The sequence below is a fragment of the Aptenodytes patagonicus genome, chromosome 10, assembly GCF_965638725.1.
Source record: "Aptenodytes patagonicus chromosome 10, bAptPat1.pri.cur, whole genome shotgun sequence".
NCBI lineage: Eukaryota > Metazoa > Chordata > Aves > Sphenisciformes > Spheniscidae > Aptenodytes > Aptenodytes patagonicus.
The window spans coordinates 21307157-21323725 of NC_134958.1; the positions used below are offsets into that span (position 1 = coordinate 21307157).

The following is a 16569-nucleotide window of genomic DNA, read 5'->3' on the forward strand; positions in this document are numbered from 1 at the left end:
GGATAATTTATCCTTGAAAATGATTAGTGCCACAATCAGATGTGGTTATTCCTTCCTTTTTGGTAAGTATCCTTCAAATTAAAAGTAAAAGGTGAAGTGTTAAAAAATTTATAGACAATATTTTCCAGAAAACAACCTATATTTTCTTTCACTGATTCAGGAAAACATTATGCCTGTTGAAAACAAAATAAATCTCTGTGAGATTTCCTGGAAAAAGACCATTTAGTTTTTGTAAAGCATTGCAGCATGATATAACCTAGCCATATATATATTTGATCAAAATAGTAATTGAAATTTCTATTTTAAATCATATGAATGCAAAATGAATGCTGAATTAATATTAGACATAAGAAATCAAGCATAATAATCTAAGCAAATTCTAAAAGTAACGTTGACTTTAACTTGGCTACACCGCCTACCCTGTATAACTCCCAGTACACCTGAACATTTTTTCCCCCCGATGTATTGTCCAAGTTGTTCCAACCATGGATATTGCCATATCCATATGTAACAGTAATTCTAACAGCTTTTGTAAGCATTTTTCTCCCCCCTTAATATTATCCATTTAATTTTAGCAAGAAGTGCTTAAAGGAAAGCTTTCTTAAGGTATCTCAAAAGGCTGCCCCCCTTTGAGCATGATTCAGTAGTATGAGACTAGCAAAATACCCCCATTTTTGATGAGTTTGTTCTTAACCGATCTGTAGTAGCCCAGAACATAAACCATCCCAGTGCTGGTTAATGAAACCCCAGTTCATTTTTGTCTTCTCCGAGAGATGTATCCCGGAACACCTACTTAAAAATAGCTTTTCCCTTAACCTTTCTTTTAAAAAACAACCACCTGGTCATAAGGCTCAAACTTCACAGGAAACTGATGGTTTTGAGTTTTTCAATGGTAAGAGAAGAAAGGATTTCCTCAGAACAGACTGACACTATTCCTGCTTTGCTACCACACTTCAGGGTACTTAACCGGTGACTTTTTGTGGATGCTCAGTTATTAAAAAAAAATATTAATTATTTCAGTGGGATTTGATATGTACATCCCTGCTTTCCAAATTGAACTAGTGCACCTTAGCATTATAACTTACCATTAGATTACCTCATGTCTTGTGAGTGAGATGAAGCACCGACAATATACAAAACTAACAAGGACTATTACTATAGTTCTAAATCTTTGTTCAACAGTGAAACTCTTTTTTTGTTTCATCAGATCTTCAAACTATTTACTATATCCTTCAAAGCGAGAGCAGAGCAAAATGAAGTTAACACTGCGCTTTGAAATGGACACCACCTTACAAAAGGGGCAGAACATCTCCATCCAGGTGCAGTCAGCCTGCCGTCCTCCTGCTGCACGACGGCAACTGCAAACATGGTATCAGGCTTCTGCTAGGCAGAAATGAGTGAGACAAAGCCTTGTATCCCCTTAGCAGACACTCATCTCTTTTTCCTAATCTCATCTGTGGCTTAGCAGATGACTCGAAGAGAACTACAGGGTTCAACAAGCACATTCATTTATCAGCCTGTGAGGGCCAAAAGAGGTCTTGCTGTCAATAGCACACAGGATGGTTACAAACCATTTTGTTCACGTGAACTCAAGCACCTTCGTGAACGATGTTTCTCAGAGTTCTCAGCTTTCACGTGTGGCAGTTGGGATTAATATCAGACTTCATACATACAGCTCATTAAAGTAAGACTAGAATAATAATACCTTGTGTCACAAAAAGTCACTTTTTGAAGGTACAGATCAAAGCGCAGGATTATCACAGTAGGCAGATCTACACCATTCAGGTGTGAAACAAGTATAACTAATAGCTTGGTATTGAATGACAACTGACATCTGAAGATAGCTGTTGCTATATTTTGCTTCAGAGCCGTGTAAAAATATTTTTTCCCGTATTTTATTAAGCTCCTACTAGTTACCTGAAAAAATAAAGGTCTTCAAATCCACTGAGTCACATTAAAGTACAACATGTCCACTCCTTTAAATAATTAAATTCATGATTAATTTTACTTGCACAACCATTGGTTGGGCAGGTTAACATACCAAAAAAGTAATTGCTGTAAGTGTATGAAAGTGAGCAAAGCCAGTGCAGTGTTTAGAAAGTAAACTTGTTTCATCTTCTGAATGCTTATTATATTCAAGCAATAATGAAATTATTAAATTTCAGGTTTTTTAATTTCTAATAAAGGTAATGCAAAATAACTGGGTAATCTATTCAAGTCTTCCTGAAAGCCTTTTACTTTTTTAATTATTATTTTTATATAAGTAAATGCTAAATGCAGTGAGAATTACTAAGACTAATTTACCCTCTCCATAGAGGCATTCTGGTGTTTGTTTTTACGACAATGGGCAGGGGCATTACTGGCCTGATTCTGTGCTATGTTGAGCACATTCTGACTGGTAAGCACTCCAAACCCTCAGATATTAGTAAATCATCAGATCTTTGGAGACTTTAGGCTATTATAAATGCAAAGCATTACTAAGTAAAGGTTCTTTTCTAATGAAAGCTTCTGTTATTAAGATCTGTATTCACATCTACTAAAAATGTTCATTGCAGTTTCAGTTTCTATACTAGCGATCGCAATTTTAGCTGCGCAATTTCTCAAAAGCTTTGTTTTAAAGACTTGTGTATGACAAAAGATTTATGTAGGACAAAACCAGCAAAATTACTAACACAATACTTTTTATCTCAGGATTAAAATAGCACCAGCTGTGATGGTCTTTACGTATCAGATTTCTGCCATCATTTTTCACACTTGATAACTCAACCTTTAAGTTGCACAGCTGAGATCAAGCATGTCACAAAATAAGGTATCAACTTTCATGAAGATGGCAGAATCTGTCCCACAAAGAGCAGTTAGTCTGTACTACACTGTGATGTACAGCTGCAAAATATGGAAACAAGAATTGAATGCTGATATATTTCTTCATGATCATCTGTATATATTCCTCTGTGTATTCTCGGATGGTGATGGCTCAGTGATGCATTAGAGTAGAAACATTCCTGCTATTTCTCTCCAGTATTATTTACACGCATTCACCAAAACTAAAGGTTGTTTTTAACAATCACAAGGTATATTGTACCTGTTTCTCAGAAGGAGACTGTCTCTTGCTGAAAAACCTTATGAAACCTAAAAGTAACCTGGTAAATATATGCAATTTGATATTTAATGGCATTCTGTATAGACACATCTTGCCATTTGAGATCTTTAAAAATCAAGCCATCCAGACCTCTAATAATTTTTATATAACACTGAAGACATTCTTAGAACAACCAAAATAAATTTCCTGTACAAGGTTCAGTACTTCATTTACAAACAAGGTGATACAAACTGACATTAAATGCACATGTAAAACTGCAGCCACAACAAAGCAGACAAAATCGAAATTAGATTATCCACAAAAAATGTCTTTGCTTTTCCTCTCTTCTCCCTCCATCCTCAACTGTCCTGACTTTTAGGTACTGAGAATCCTGAAGCTTTCCAAATGCAACAGATGGGCCTCATCTATTGCCAAAACCATTATAGCTAAAACTAATAAGGTCACCCATGAAGTCACATTCTTGCTGGTTATTCCCTAGTACCATTCAACTGCCTGAAACAGAAAAACTACCCAGTTTATTTTGTATCTTCAAGTCGGTAATTTTAGTTGACTAAGCACTAAACACAAAGTTTTTCTCTATACACTGAATTACACCCCTTTTTCTTATATGACAACAAGAATTACAGCATTACTATCAATATTCTCTGAAATAAAGTAAATTTTTCAGACTCCAGAACAAACATAATTCCAAATTGTTTCCATTAAAAGCATAGCAAATACTACAAAATGCTGAAATGTTATACAGTTGCGTACGGTCCACTTCAGTTTGGATAAGGAAAATCATACCATAAACTGGATTCCGAACCTCGGTAATCTATATAAAATACAACAGCTGGAGAATAGAGTTCCTAACTGACACCCTCTTCACACAATACCCATGCACAAGACCAATGCTCTTGGTCTAGCTCTCCCCATTTAATGTCCTGATTACAGCAACAACATCCATGTATCGGTTCTTGACAGATGAAATGCTGGATACGTAAGTATTTATCAAACCAGAACACAACTGCGAAATTATTTTCCTACCCGATCCCTTTGACTATGACACTTTTGGCTCTCTGTATTACATATAAGCTACTATTCATTTCACGACTCAGCAAATATTTATAGTAACATTATTAAATTGTGATGTAAAACACACCAAACAGAATTCTTCCTAACAAAATTTCCTCATTCTAAAATTAGGAGTGAGCATGACAGAAATACTTATTTCCCTTTCCTTTCTTTTTAAGTAAGCGTTGCCTTTTTATGAATTCTGCCTGGGGCGAGATTGCATAGGTAGGACAATATTGCAGTAGAGCATCTGTATTTGCTCAAGCTGAGAAGAAAATCACAGCCTGGCGTTTGTTCCTGTAGGGCAGTCATAACTTAAAGATCCTCTGTTCTCCTGCGCGCACGTTGCTTCTTGCTGGCTCTCACGAAGCACAATATTCCTCCTAATACATAGCGGTAATAGCCAGGGAAGGAAGGCTCTGAAAATCCTCCAGTCTGAAGCCAGTCAGTCGCTGGCAGGAGCGGCCAGGATCATCACCTAGTATATCAAGTATTTTCTGCCGCTTTCTATAAGGTCTGGAGGGTCCTGTGCTACCACAAAGCAGCACTGGAGTGAAATCCCACTGTCTAGCAACAGGCATGTAAAGGCCTGGCCTTTCCAACGTACAGTCTGTTTTATACAGAGTGTGACACAGTGCTTGATTAGCTATGTTACCATTATGTATAAACTAACCAATTCATGTAAGTGGAAACCCTTCCGGCTATTAGACCTTCACCCAAAAAACTGAGCCAAAAACTGACCTTCTTGGAATCTGAAAAGTTTATAGGTTTTTTTCCTCTATTATTTTTCATTTTCATTCCCTTCTGTATTTCTAGCTTCTGGCCAGAACTGAAACAGAAGTGCCAGAATACCGTAAAGACTGTTTATTCTTGTTATTTTTATATTCTTTCCAACCTTGAATCCCCAAGTTTGGAAAGAAAAGGCATTCTTAGAAGTTTTCTAACCCAATTTTGCAGACCAAGGCAAATTGACAAATATCTGACTCTAGCTATGTATCTAAAATTGATCTTCAGAACTTCCAAACACTTGTTTTTACTTGCCCTCCCACATCAGCATTAAAATAAACATGAGAAAGATTATAAAGAAATACTTTTAGTAGCATATATCACATAATAATCGCTGTCATTCATTTACCATTTTCACCAAAAAAATAGCAAACCGAGTATTTTGTATAAACATAAGGTACATAAGTAATATATTCTAGCAAATCAATAGGTAACTATTCTGAAGCCTACATATATCTTTTGGATTAACATCTTTACCTGTTTCAAAATAAACAATATCCTGTAACTGTAGCAAATAATTAAAAAATGTTTTCGATATTTATTACCAATGTCAGGAATAATGGTTTCTTACTTGTATATAATCACTTGAGGGATGTACTTGCCAGATTTTGTAGAGGTTTTTAAGGTTCAATTCTAAATCATGTTACCACAGGAATATTTGTTCATGATTTTATTACATGTTTCAACAAAACTCCTCAGTATTTTATTTTTTTCCTCATAGCCTAGGACAATATTTAATACAGAAAACAGATGCTGAAGCAGACTGAGTTATATCAAATGCAAAATTAAATTTTCAACATTATAACCAATGGCAGCTTGAAAAACAAACGGTCATTAACGCTTAATCATAAAGAGACCAAATGTTTGTGATCAAATACTGTTATAATACCACAAGTGATGATCCACTCCAAAATATGGAGAAGATTCAAAATAAGGAAGGTATTTACCTCTTACCATTAATAAGAGTTATTTTAAGTGCTTCATATGTGAAGAAACAGGTTATAAAGTAATGGATATTCAAATATTATTTTCTCAAAATCAAGATTTTAATTATTGACGTTTCTATGCTAGAATGTACTGTAGAAGATGAGTATAGAGCATTAAAAAACTTTTATTATTCATTCAAAACTGAAGGCTGACCTTTCATTGTAAAAGTAGTTTTTCCTTTCATTGTAAAAGTAGTTTTTCCTTCACCTCTTGAATTTAATGAAGATTAAATTCTTTAAATGAGGGACTAATACTGCTTTTTAGCATGTCCAAACTAAATACTATTTTTACTGCTAATACCGACTGCGCTTTTAGTCACCTTGCTTGTCCATAAATTCAATGATACGACAGCCTGCCACTAAGATAAATAGCAAATAATATTCCGAATAGTAGGTTCAGATTTTTCTTGGGATTTTTAATATCATTCCCTTTCCCACTTGTCACTCCAAAATGTGGGAACAGAAGACAAAGTAAAGCTGTTTCTTCCATGAGAACGAGAATTCTGCATACTGGACATGGAAAGCATCACTCCGCAGATTAGGGAAGAAAGCTGGAAGGCACTGACATTATCATCTGGCTGCAAGGGCAAGCAAGAGAAAGGGGGAAATGAGAGTGCACTTGGCCCTGCCAGCAGTAGTTTTTCTTACTGGCTGTGAATATTCAAGATATCCAAGCCAAAAGGAGGAAGGGTGCAGCTGTTGGCAACGATCTATCACAATTAAAGACACAGCCAATAAACAATTAATCATGTACATTTTTGCCAAGAAAAACAACACTTTATAGTATATTAAAGGTAAGAAGCTATTGCTGCGCAAAGTACAAAAATCTAGAATTGATGTATAGAGCACTGAGAGACCTTCTGCAAACTGCATCATGGATTAAACTTTATAATTACATGATCGTTCATGACAGCTTCTTCTAGGACAAATGTATTCACAGCAGAATTACAAGGCCAGAGTTCCCGTGCTGAAAGGACCACAGGTATCCAACAGATATGAAACATCCATAAACAAAAATGGACCACAGATGCCTGGTCTAATTCCATTCCTCTAGCAACACACAACCCCTCTCTAAAAAATCCTGCCTTCCTCAGAAAAAAAAAAAAATTGAGTAAAGCAAACTCAGCCAGAACCTGCGGCTTTATTGGGATGGGGAGTTCTTGTTTGTAGGTGATTTACAGATTGCTTACACTGAGCAATAGAGAAGAAAAATGGGCTACTGTTGGAAAACTATAATCAGACACCAAGAAGAAAATGAATTTACAATGAAGTCTATATTCTGTAACTCTGTGGATAAAAGAAACAGGAGTATTGTTCAACATATGACCAAACCATATGCACCACTGTACTATTCAGAAATGACTTAAGTATTATATACCACCAGAGCCAAGATCATCTCCTGGTACTGTAATGGTCACAACTGATCATTCAAACGATCTTTTAAATAGGTTACCAAAGGAGTTCATAGGATACCATTCTTCATTTGAATAGAACAACTTGAAAACACTCTGAGATTCAGAAGTGAAAACAAAAAGCATTTTTCCCAATACAGCTGAGGCTGAAGCAGTAAAACAATAGTTATATATAATTTAATTTGAATGAAAACATAGTGAATTAAAAAAATAAATAAGTTAGCAAAGTCCAGGCATCACCATGTCTCTAGACAAGAAATCTCCTTGTAAATACAGAAGAAAAAGAGCAAAGGTCAGGCATGAAAACATTCCCACATCTCTTTCCCTCAGTAATTTCCTCTGTAATGGAAGCAGCGCACAGCTTTGGGAAAACAGCTCGATTTCATAAAGAAAAACAACCCCTCACCCCTAAAAAGCTTTTAGAAATTCAAACTCATACGAACATCAACTTCGCTTGTGTGTTGTGCTAGCTATAAACCTTACATGGCTGGAACAGAACTTGTACCAGCACAACTCTGCTTTCTCAGGCAGCCTCTCACCACATCCTGGCAAAGCGCTATCCTGCCACTGTAATAGTGTCTGTACCAGGGGAACTTGCCAGCGCAGTTACGCACATTGTAAATCAGACCCCGCTACAATCTAGACAGACCTATGCCAGAAAAGGCTCGCACCGCAACCCCAGCAGACTTGACAACCCACACTACAGAGTAAGCTTTACTCACTATCTGGGGTTTTTTTAAAAGGAATGTGGGTGGGCTCAACCAACCATGTCTTTCTATAAATCCTCACATTTTAACGCTGTCAATCTTCAGACAACGATAATCTCTCTGCTCCATCACAGGATTATATTTTCATTTGATCTAAATATACCTCTAAGAAGTTCTGTGTTTCATTTATATCATGACAATAGAGTCAGTTTTCTTCCCTGATAAAAAAAAAAAAGCACATTTTTCACATATGCAAACAAAGGTTCATTAATATTCCCCCATCCTGCTTCAGAATACATAAAATTCTAGCATGCATCTTATATAAATTAACCAAAGTCCTGCCAAGTTATCTATTTTGTATGTTTTTTAGAAGTACTTTTCACTTATTAGAAACATTCACAGACTGCATGGAATTACATGATTTATACTCTAAAAGTGCCTTTAAACCACGGTATTCAAATGACAGGAGATACAGACAAGAGATAGGACAATGGTTCAAAGGAAGCAAGCTATAAGGATTAATGATGTTATGTGTATTTCTCAAAGCAAACTAGGATAGACAAGAAAGGCAAAGAAAAAAGGGAAAGCAGAAGGGCATAAAAATGAATAAATAATCGAGGAGCTACAGGTGGGAGCAAACGTCTACAAGGTCCTTGCAGAGACTCCTCAGCCTAATGAGATCACCATGTGTTGTCCTATGGCTTTCGGCAGGCACCTTTTCAGTGACGGCCTTTGTGTCAAAAGCCCTTTGTGTCACACAGGCTTTGATTCAGCAAAACAATTAGTCATAACTTCAAACATACTAATTGATTCCAGTGAAGTCAATGAAACCAAACTGCATACATTGTTTACATCTTTTGCTGAACTGAAAGTAATAGGAATATTAAGAGAGGGAACAGGAAATCAATAGCATAGAAAATAGCAATGTAAAAAGAAGGTAAAGCTGTAAGTTTGATGGAAGAAGACATGCATTTAAGCAGAGAGAGAAAAGGCAGAGAGAACATTGTTACTGAAGATAATGGTGAAACGATGTGGGACAGTGCTAGCATTGCAAGTTTCAGAAATATAATGAAGGAAAGACGACTTTTAGCCTGAAGCCTACCCTCCTGAAAGAGTTTTGCCATCTACATGAACGAATGTATTTATAAGAGACCGGACAAAAGAAAAGTTAAAGAGGAAGTAAAAAATGTGCATAGAACTTTATTTGCTTTCACCTGATAACCACCGTTTCAAAAATCAATAGATTTTTGCTTTAAGAGAAATCTACATCCTTTTCAGCTGGAGACTAATAAATACCCAAATGAAGAAAACCCAAAAAGCTGAGATGAAATGAAGCTGTCATGCAATCTTAGAAATAACTTCATGATTTTTCATTTTCAGTATCTTCGTTCATAACATAACTATTTCCTTTGAGAGTTTCACCAAATATATTGCATCTACAGGAGAATTCATCTTATTGATGATCTAATACTAGCTGTCAGCTCTTGCACAATGTATGCTGGAATTAAGCGCAATATATGCTTAATTCTAGAACAATGGAAAACTGCTCCAACATGAAGTCTACTTTTATCTCTGAAAATGTTCGTAAAATTACAGAACCTATAAATGCTATAGCAAAGGGAAAAAGCCTAGAATATAATAGTTTCTTTTTGTATCTGGCAAGATCAACTACTAGCATCCACCTGGCCCACAGAAATTAGTGTCAATGATCACTCAGTACAGCTTTTAGCTTTTTGCTTACAGTCAAATCAACCAACAAAAATCCTTACTGTATGAAGACATATTATATAATCACTTAAATCAGTTTCCAAAGTCTTAAGGAGATACTTAAATCTTACCTTCTGTGATACCAATACGGTCAAAATAAACATATTTCAAGTCCTTCTGTGATTTCTCAAGTAATAATAAAGAAATTCTATGGTCAGATTATAATTATAAAAAATCTTTCTTTCTAGGCAGCTACCTATTATACTTAACAGGCTTAACACAAAATGAGTCAAAGATCAAGACTAAGTTATCTGAGGTGTCAAGTGCATAAGGTTAAAGGTGAAATTTTATTAGGTCAAAGGTGATATAAATAAAATCTTTTATGTCAAAGAAGAAGGGTCACAGACAAGATGTATATAATCTAAAGACATCACAGATGACAAGTAATAACTTTAAGTAGTACAAGTGTGTTCTCGCTACAGATACCTTCACTGACTAAAAAATTGAACACAGTGATGAATAAGTAACTACGAATATTATAATGCTTCCCTGGAATACGATTTGGCTTCTATATAATACTTTGGAAATTTTTGCTCAAGTATTTCAAAACTTAACTAAATTTACTGAATACTTTGGTTGTGGGGGAGGCAAAGTTTGGCATTAACTGAATTAATTTGGCATGCTGAATAAAGAGGTACACAAAGCAGATTGCTCTGATAAATAAAATTGCTTTTCTACTTTACAGTGACCATATCTCTAGCATGTATATCTTATTACTGCTCTTTGGAAAATAAATAAAAAAAACCCCCAAAACCCAAAACCAGAGAGGGCCAAGGAAATCTCAGATTACAATAGTATAGTTCAGAATTGTATACTCGGACTAATTAAAATATAGCTATAAATAATATATTAAATATCTAATGATGGAAGTATCCATATGTTGTCAGTATGCCAAATACTATGCACCATCTTGATTAAGGATATTTAAATCTGCTATTGTAATCATCAAGCTGTTCATCCAGTTAAGACTGTTCTCTCCTCTTGCTCCTGCACTAAGTATGCATTCAAGAAATCCCATACATTTAACGCTAATCTTAATCTTAAATTCACATCTAAATGTTTTGCTGAAAAACACTGGATTTAAGCATATGATGCTGGACACCACAAAAATCAAGATATCTGTGCCCTCTAGTGGAACTTCTCTTTCACCAACTGGGCACAAATGCACCTGTTATATCGTGGTCCCTTTTTCTGGAAGCTGGAATTGTTAAGCTATCAAATTAGATGTCGTGAATAGTGCAAAACACCCAAAGGAAAATCTAGTTCACTGTTTTCCTCCATATTCATCTGAGACAGTTGCCCAGCAAGAACCATAGTTCAATTATCCGTGGCTAGACAGATATGAGCAAAGGCTAGATAGATACAAGAAAATTTCAATATTATCGATCGCCCGCACTTTGGTGCGTGTACCAACATGAAAGATTCTGGGAAATATCACAGCTTGTATTTCTACGAAAACAGATGCAGTATGAAGCATTCTCCCATCTATCCAATTAGGTAAACCTGGCATCTAAAACCAAATCCCAAACCACACAACTCCCACTAACCACTGTAAAAGAGGAAAAAAGAAACTGAAAAGATAGTTTATGTACTTTTGTTACAATTAGGAAGGGGTAGGCAAACTGCAACTCAGCAAAAGTTTATTCCTCCAGACTACTGTGTCTCTCCAATTTTCTTTTTCTGTTTTTCCAGTGATAACCACCTCTGTGGATTTCAGTACTTCAGAGACTTAACTGTCCAAAGCTTTTTAAAAAGGAAAAGAAAAGATGTTACTACTGGATATAAGAAGCTGTAAAAAAAGGAAAGATTTTCAACAAATAAAAATACTAACAAGAGCTGCAAAGGAAAGGAGGAGACAGCCAAAAATCAGAAGTACTGAGCAGTATCATTTCAATCAGCTCGGCTGGAAACAGATTTCCGAACACGATGAAGTTAAATCTGAATCAACTCTGGAGAACTGGCTTGCACAGTATTTCTTCCTAACATCCGACAGGTATAATACATGGACATTCACAAATTTTTGGATAAGACAGAACTCAAAGTCTGGTTGTTATAATTTGTCCCATAGAAAAGGCCTTGACTTAATACTGTAGTTCAATTCAGGCAGCAGCAACGAGAAATTGAATCAGACAACCATTCAGAAGTCTTTTCTTCAAAACAGCATAGTTTCTTGATTTGGTATAAAATGTCCTCAGTGCTTCCTAAAAATCACCCTAAGTGCCAATTCTTCTAAAGAAGCTACTGAAAAACTAATTATTGTTCTTTCTACCGACGCTAATACTTGCAAAGTGTTTCCAATCTTACATTTTAAAGTAAATTAGCACTACAATTTTCAGCATTACTGACCTTGATGCATAGGATCTGCATAACATAACAGATGCATAACATCCGATAACCTAGAAAAGGACTAAGATATTTCAAGCAACAGGAAGGAACAAAAAAAAAAAGTAAAGCAAAATGCAGACACCTGCAGCACATCAGATTTTTATGATGAAAAGATAAATATAGTGAGATTAAAAAAGCCTTGGATTAATAGAAAAGCAATTAGTCACATTTTATACACGATCTATTTCAAATGGCAATTGCCTGAAGTATTTTAATCCACTGTTTTCTTTCGTTCCTTTTCACTGGTAGTCTATATTCAAAAAGGCACTATTATTCCCATGTTAACACAAATATTCTTGTTCAATTCCTTTACAAGAATTCTCAAGACTTTCTTAGGCTACTCAGCTGGATGGCATTTAAAACTAGAAGTAATATAGAAAAAAAATACTACAAAACTTACCACTTCTTCATCTGAAAGCTCTCGTCCTTGTATACTACTGTTTTCTCTCACAGCTTGTTGGTGTTTCTTCCCTTTAATGTGGCTAAAAAGGTATACTTCTGATGAAATCTGCAATGACAATGACTTAACAGTAATTTTTTTTCCTCGATAATTCCGTAATCTATACATAACAGTATTTTTAATATAACATATGCCAATTTTTCAAGAATATGTTCAGAATTTCAAGCACAGTACTTTATTCCTCAACCTAATTTACATAAACATCTTTTATGCAGGACTTCAGAGTAAATTACATAATGATTTGCTAGCCAGCAGTATAATAAGAGATTAAAAAAAAAAAAATAACCTTGGCTTCTCATCTCATTTTGACTTCAATCTAACTTCATATACTGGACTTCCATACTGAAATCCATGATCAGTGAATATACAGGACTCCAGTCTGCTGAACCTGAGTTTCTGTTCCAGCACTGCCTGAAGTGATCCCATGCAATCTTGTTTAATTCAGCAATTAAAAAGAAATAATGCTTTATAGGATATAAGGCTTGATATTCAATAATGCATGGTCTTTGCAAATCAGTAAAACCAGTTATCAACAAAAACAGATCTCCCTGCTTCCCACTCAGTGACTATACGGCTTCCTCTTCTCCACCATTCCTGGGACACACGGAACGGCGGACACAAGAAGAGATACCCTGTTGAGATCGGAGGTCTGCCTAGCAAAGTACTTGGCTTTCAACAGTGACCAAAAAATAAGATACCTAAGGAAAAGTAAGAGAAGAGACAAAGCAAACACCGATTCTCCCCTTCAACACTTTCAAGCCTCCAACCAAACTCAGTTCAAGACCTTCTTGAGCTTGATGTGGTTTCTCTGTATCTAGTAACCTTCAGTGAATTTCAATCCAATAAAACTTGTCCAATCATCCCCTGAACTCACATTAAATTCAAATATCCACAGGATCTTATAACAAAGGTGTTCACAGCTCAGCCACCTGTTATGTAAAGAACCACATTCTTTACTTTGCTTTAAATCTAGCTTTTAACTACCTTCATTTGATGCTCCTGAATTCTTGCTTTTCTTAGAAGAGACAGCGAATAACTGAGTACTGTCCACACTCTCCATTCTACCTACAACTTTACAGTTCTTTCAAATCTTCCCTAAACCACCTGATTTATTGACAGAAGAATCAAAAATAAGGTGCACTTCACAAGAGCAGAGCAGGGACACAGCAGATGTGCAGTACTCTCATCTGTGAATGAAGCATAATTCGTAGCTTCAAGGCTTAGGTTGGCCTTGCAATTGTGACAGTATTCCCTCTACCCAACTTACCATAACATTGCATAATGAGCACTGTTTTTTTCGTTCATATGGTGTAAGTTTTGGTGCATAATCAGTATTAGCATGTCTTCCACTACTTAATTCAGCTGCTTTCTCTTTTCTTTGTTCAATTTGTTCCATGTGCCTTCTAATACTTTCATCATGCTGAATGGCAAATAATCAAAACAACAAAGAAAAAACACATTGAATTACAGCGAATGGAATTAAACTGTGCAAAGAAATATGGGGAATTACCAAATATTGTACAGTTAGGATAAACTTCTGTTAAATTGAAAGTGTTTTTTATTTCTGAAAGGCATTGAAAGTCACCACGCATCATACACATTTTAACATTATGCCATGATTTAGAAATCAATCGGCACTATTTTTGTTTTATAGGTGATTATCAATTAATAATCTGTTGCAAATCCTTCTGTAAATATTTTTGTTACATTTAACATCTCACTTCTGGTTTTGTTCTTAATGAAACACTCTAGTACAGAATACAAGTTCAACTTTCAATTCTACAAATATGTAACTTTTGTAGTGCTGTTTTCACTGACAGATATGAAATCATGAAGTACAAATTAAAGTAAAATAAATTACTTGTTATTTATCTGCAGTAGCAGGCACAGTTCACTGGATTCTTTCAGCAGGTTTTCATACCTAACCCTCATAAGAATGGAACAAACTCTCAACTATTATTTAAAATCAGAGGCTGGGGTATGAACCTGTATTTAATATCAAAACTGCATTTTACAGTACAAGTAAATGTAGCTATGGTGCTTCAGACTTGGATCAGAGCAAAGAATAACACTGAAATTACTTGTACATATACATAAACCATCCTAGAATGAAAATTTACATAATTTATCATTAATTGAAACTTTAATACATAGTTCCACCTCAGAACCTTAAGAATATAATTTATCATTTTAGAAGTCTTTACATCTCTTGAAAAATAGTGGATATCTCTTCAAAACTTCTCATACCTCGGTTCTCCACTGGACAGTCAATTCAGCTGAACAGGTGAACTACCAGGGGCTCAATCCTTATGCCTGTTGTATGAAATAACTGGACCCCTTCATGAAACAAAAGGAAATGGCATGCCACACTTGATGGCATCAATTTCAATATCTTTAGATAGCACCTTGTGTGACTGGCGAAGTGTCTTCACTAAACAGTGTGACAGTTTTTACATATTGATTTTCCTCACGATTTAATTCAAAATTACTTTGACTTCTCTTGGAAAGTACAGGTTTACTTGTTCTCATGTTCAAAGCTTTGAGATTAATGAATTCCATAGAGCTTAGTCCTGTTCTTTCCAAACTACAGTATGTATGTCATACAGCAAGGTCCTTCTCTTAATGCAAAAGTCTAAATAAAAATCTCTTGTAAAGTTATGTAGTTCAGGACACTGTGCAGTGCACTGTAACATCTTCACCAAATAAAACATACATACAGAAAATAATTTTGCAGAAATTCCATATTGTTGATGTATTTTTCAACTAAAGTATCCTTTTATACCTTCAGTTGAATCTTCTTCTGTAGTTCTTCCATGGCTTCTTGTTGAGCTGCAGTAAGAGCTGCCAACCTCTCTTCTCGATCTCTAACCAGAAGATAATAAATATAGGGAAAACTTGTAATAATATAAAGCACACATAATATTGACTAATTTATGTTTGAAATGGAGAACAAGCACCCCAAAAAATGAAGCTGAAGATGTCTCAGTAGGAAAGAAAGACAACAAAAAGCAACTGAGTGACAGAGAATACAGATGTTTTAATTTTGATGGTTTAATAAACTTGAACCTTTCTAGCAGAACCTGGATCATACCTCAGTCTAAACCAGAGCAATGATAGTCAACACGATGCTACAAAATAGCGATGAATGTGATACCCTGCCACCATTAGCATTCTTCAGCCAATGGCTACAGTCAGTGAACCAAAGGGGAGGAGTACAATGGCAAATCGAAGAAAAACCATATAGTAATGAGGGCAGTGCGTTTTATAAAATCAATCATCAGTGGAAGTTTGAATATATAAACTTATAGATAAAACTTTGACCAACATCAAATGATACAGTCATGAATGATAAATTGATGCTCTAGAATACTGCAATTCTAAATGTTCAAGATACCAAAGGATAGCAAGAGATTAGGCATTTATCTTACTGTCACCTTCTGTACATAACTGCAGTCAGGACCTATTTTGCTCACTGAACCTGCCTGCCCTACATCCCTCTTCCAAAAACTGAATCATGCCTCAAACTTCAGTTGTCCTCTTCACCTTTAGCAACTCTCTTTCCCCTCCCCGGCAAAGTGCGAAAGCACAGCCGTCATGCATGTGGATGTCAGTAAGAGCCTGTGAATCCCCTAAACATCACCCTATGGAAGAGATTAAGCTTTTTTTTTTTCTGTCTGAGAAAAGAACAAGAGGTATAACTTGATCTGTTACTATAACTATTAAGCAGAAACCCTGCAGATAACAGTTTCATCAAGAACAACTTACTAGTGATCAGTAAGCCAAGGGAGCTATTAAACCCTAAAAAGGAAGAAAGTCAGCTACTCATGCTGGTTGTGCAAGAAGAATTGGGATGGGAGAGAAACACTTCTCCTAGAAGTCTGGCAGCTATGAAGGGCCAAAAGTAGTAATGAAA

The 16569-nt window shown here is 35.6% G+C and overlaps 1 protein-coding gene across 1 annotated transcript in view; it reads right to left on the reverse strand.

Moving 5' to 3' along the window:
* Window positions 1-16569, reverse strand: part of SCAPER (S-phase cyclin A associated protein in the ER) — a 170569-nt gene that overhangs the window by 95573 nt on the left and 58427 nt on the right. Inside the window, exons 18-20 of the mRNA XM_076348457.1 lie at window positions 15439-15520; window positions 13924-14076; window positions 12597-12704 (exon numbers count right to left, since the gene is read on the reverse strand). Coding sequence (XP_076204572.1) covers window positions 12597-12704; window positions 13924-14076; window positions 15439-15520 — 343 coding nt within the window. The remainder of the gene's footprint in view (window positions 1-12596; window positions 12705-13923; window positions 14077-15438; window positions 15521-16569) is intronic.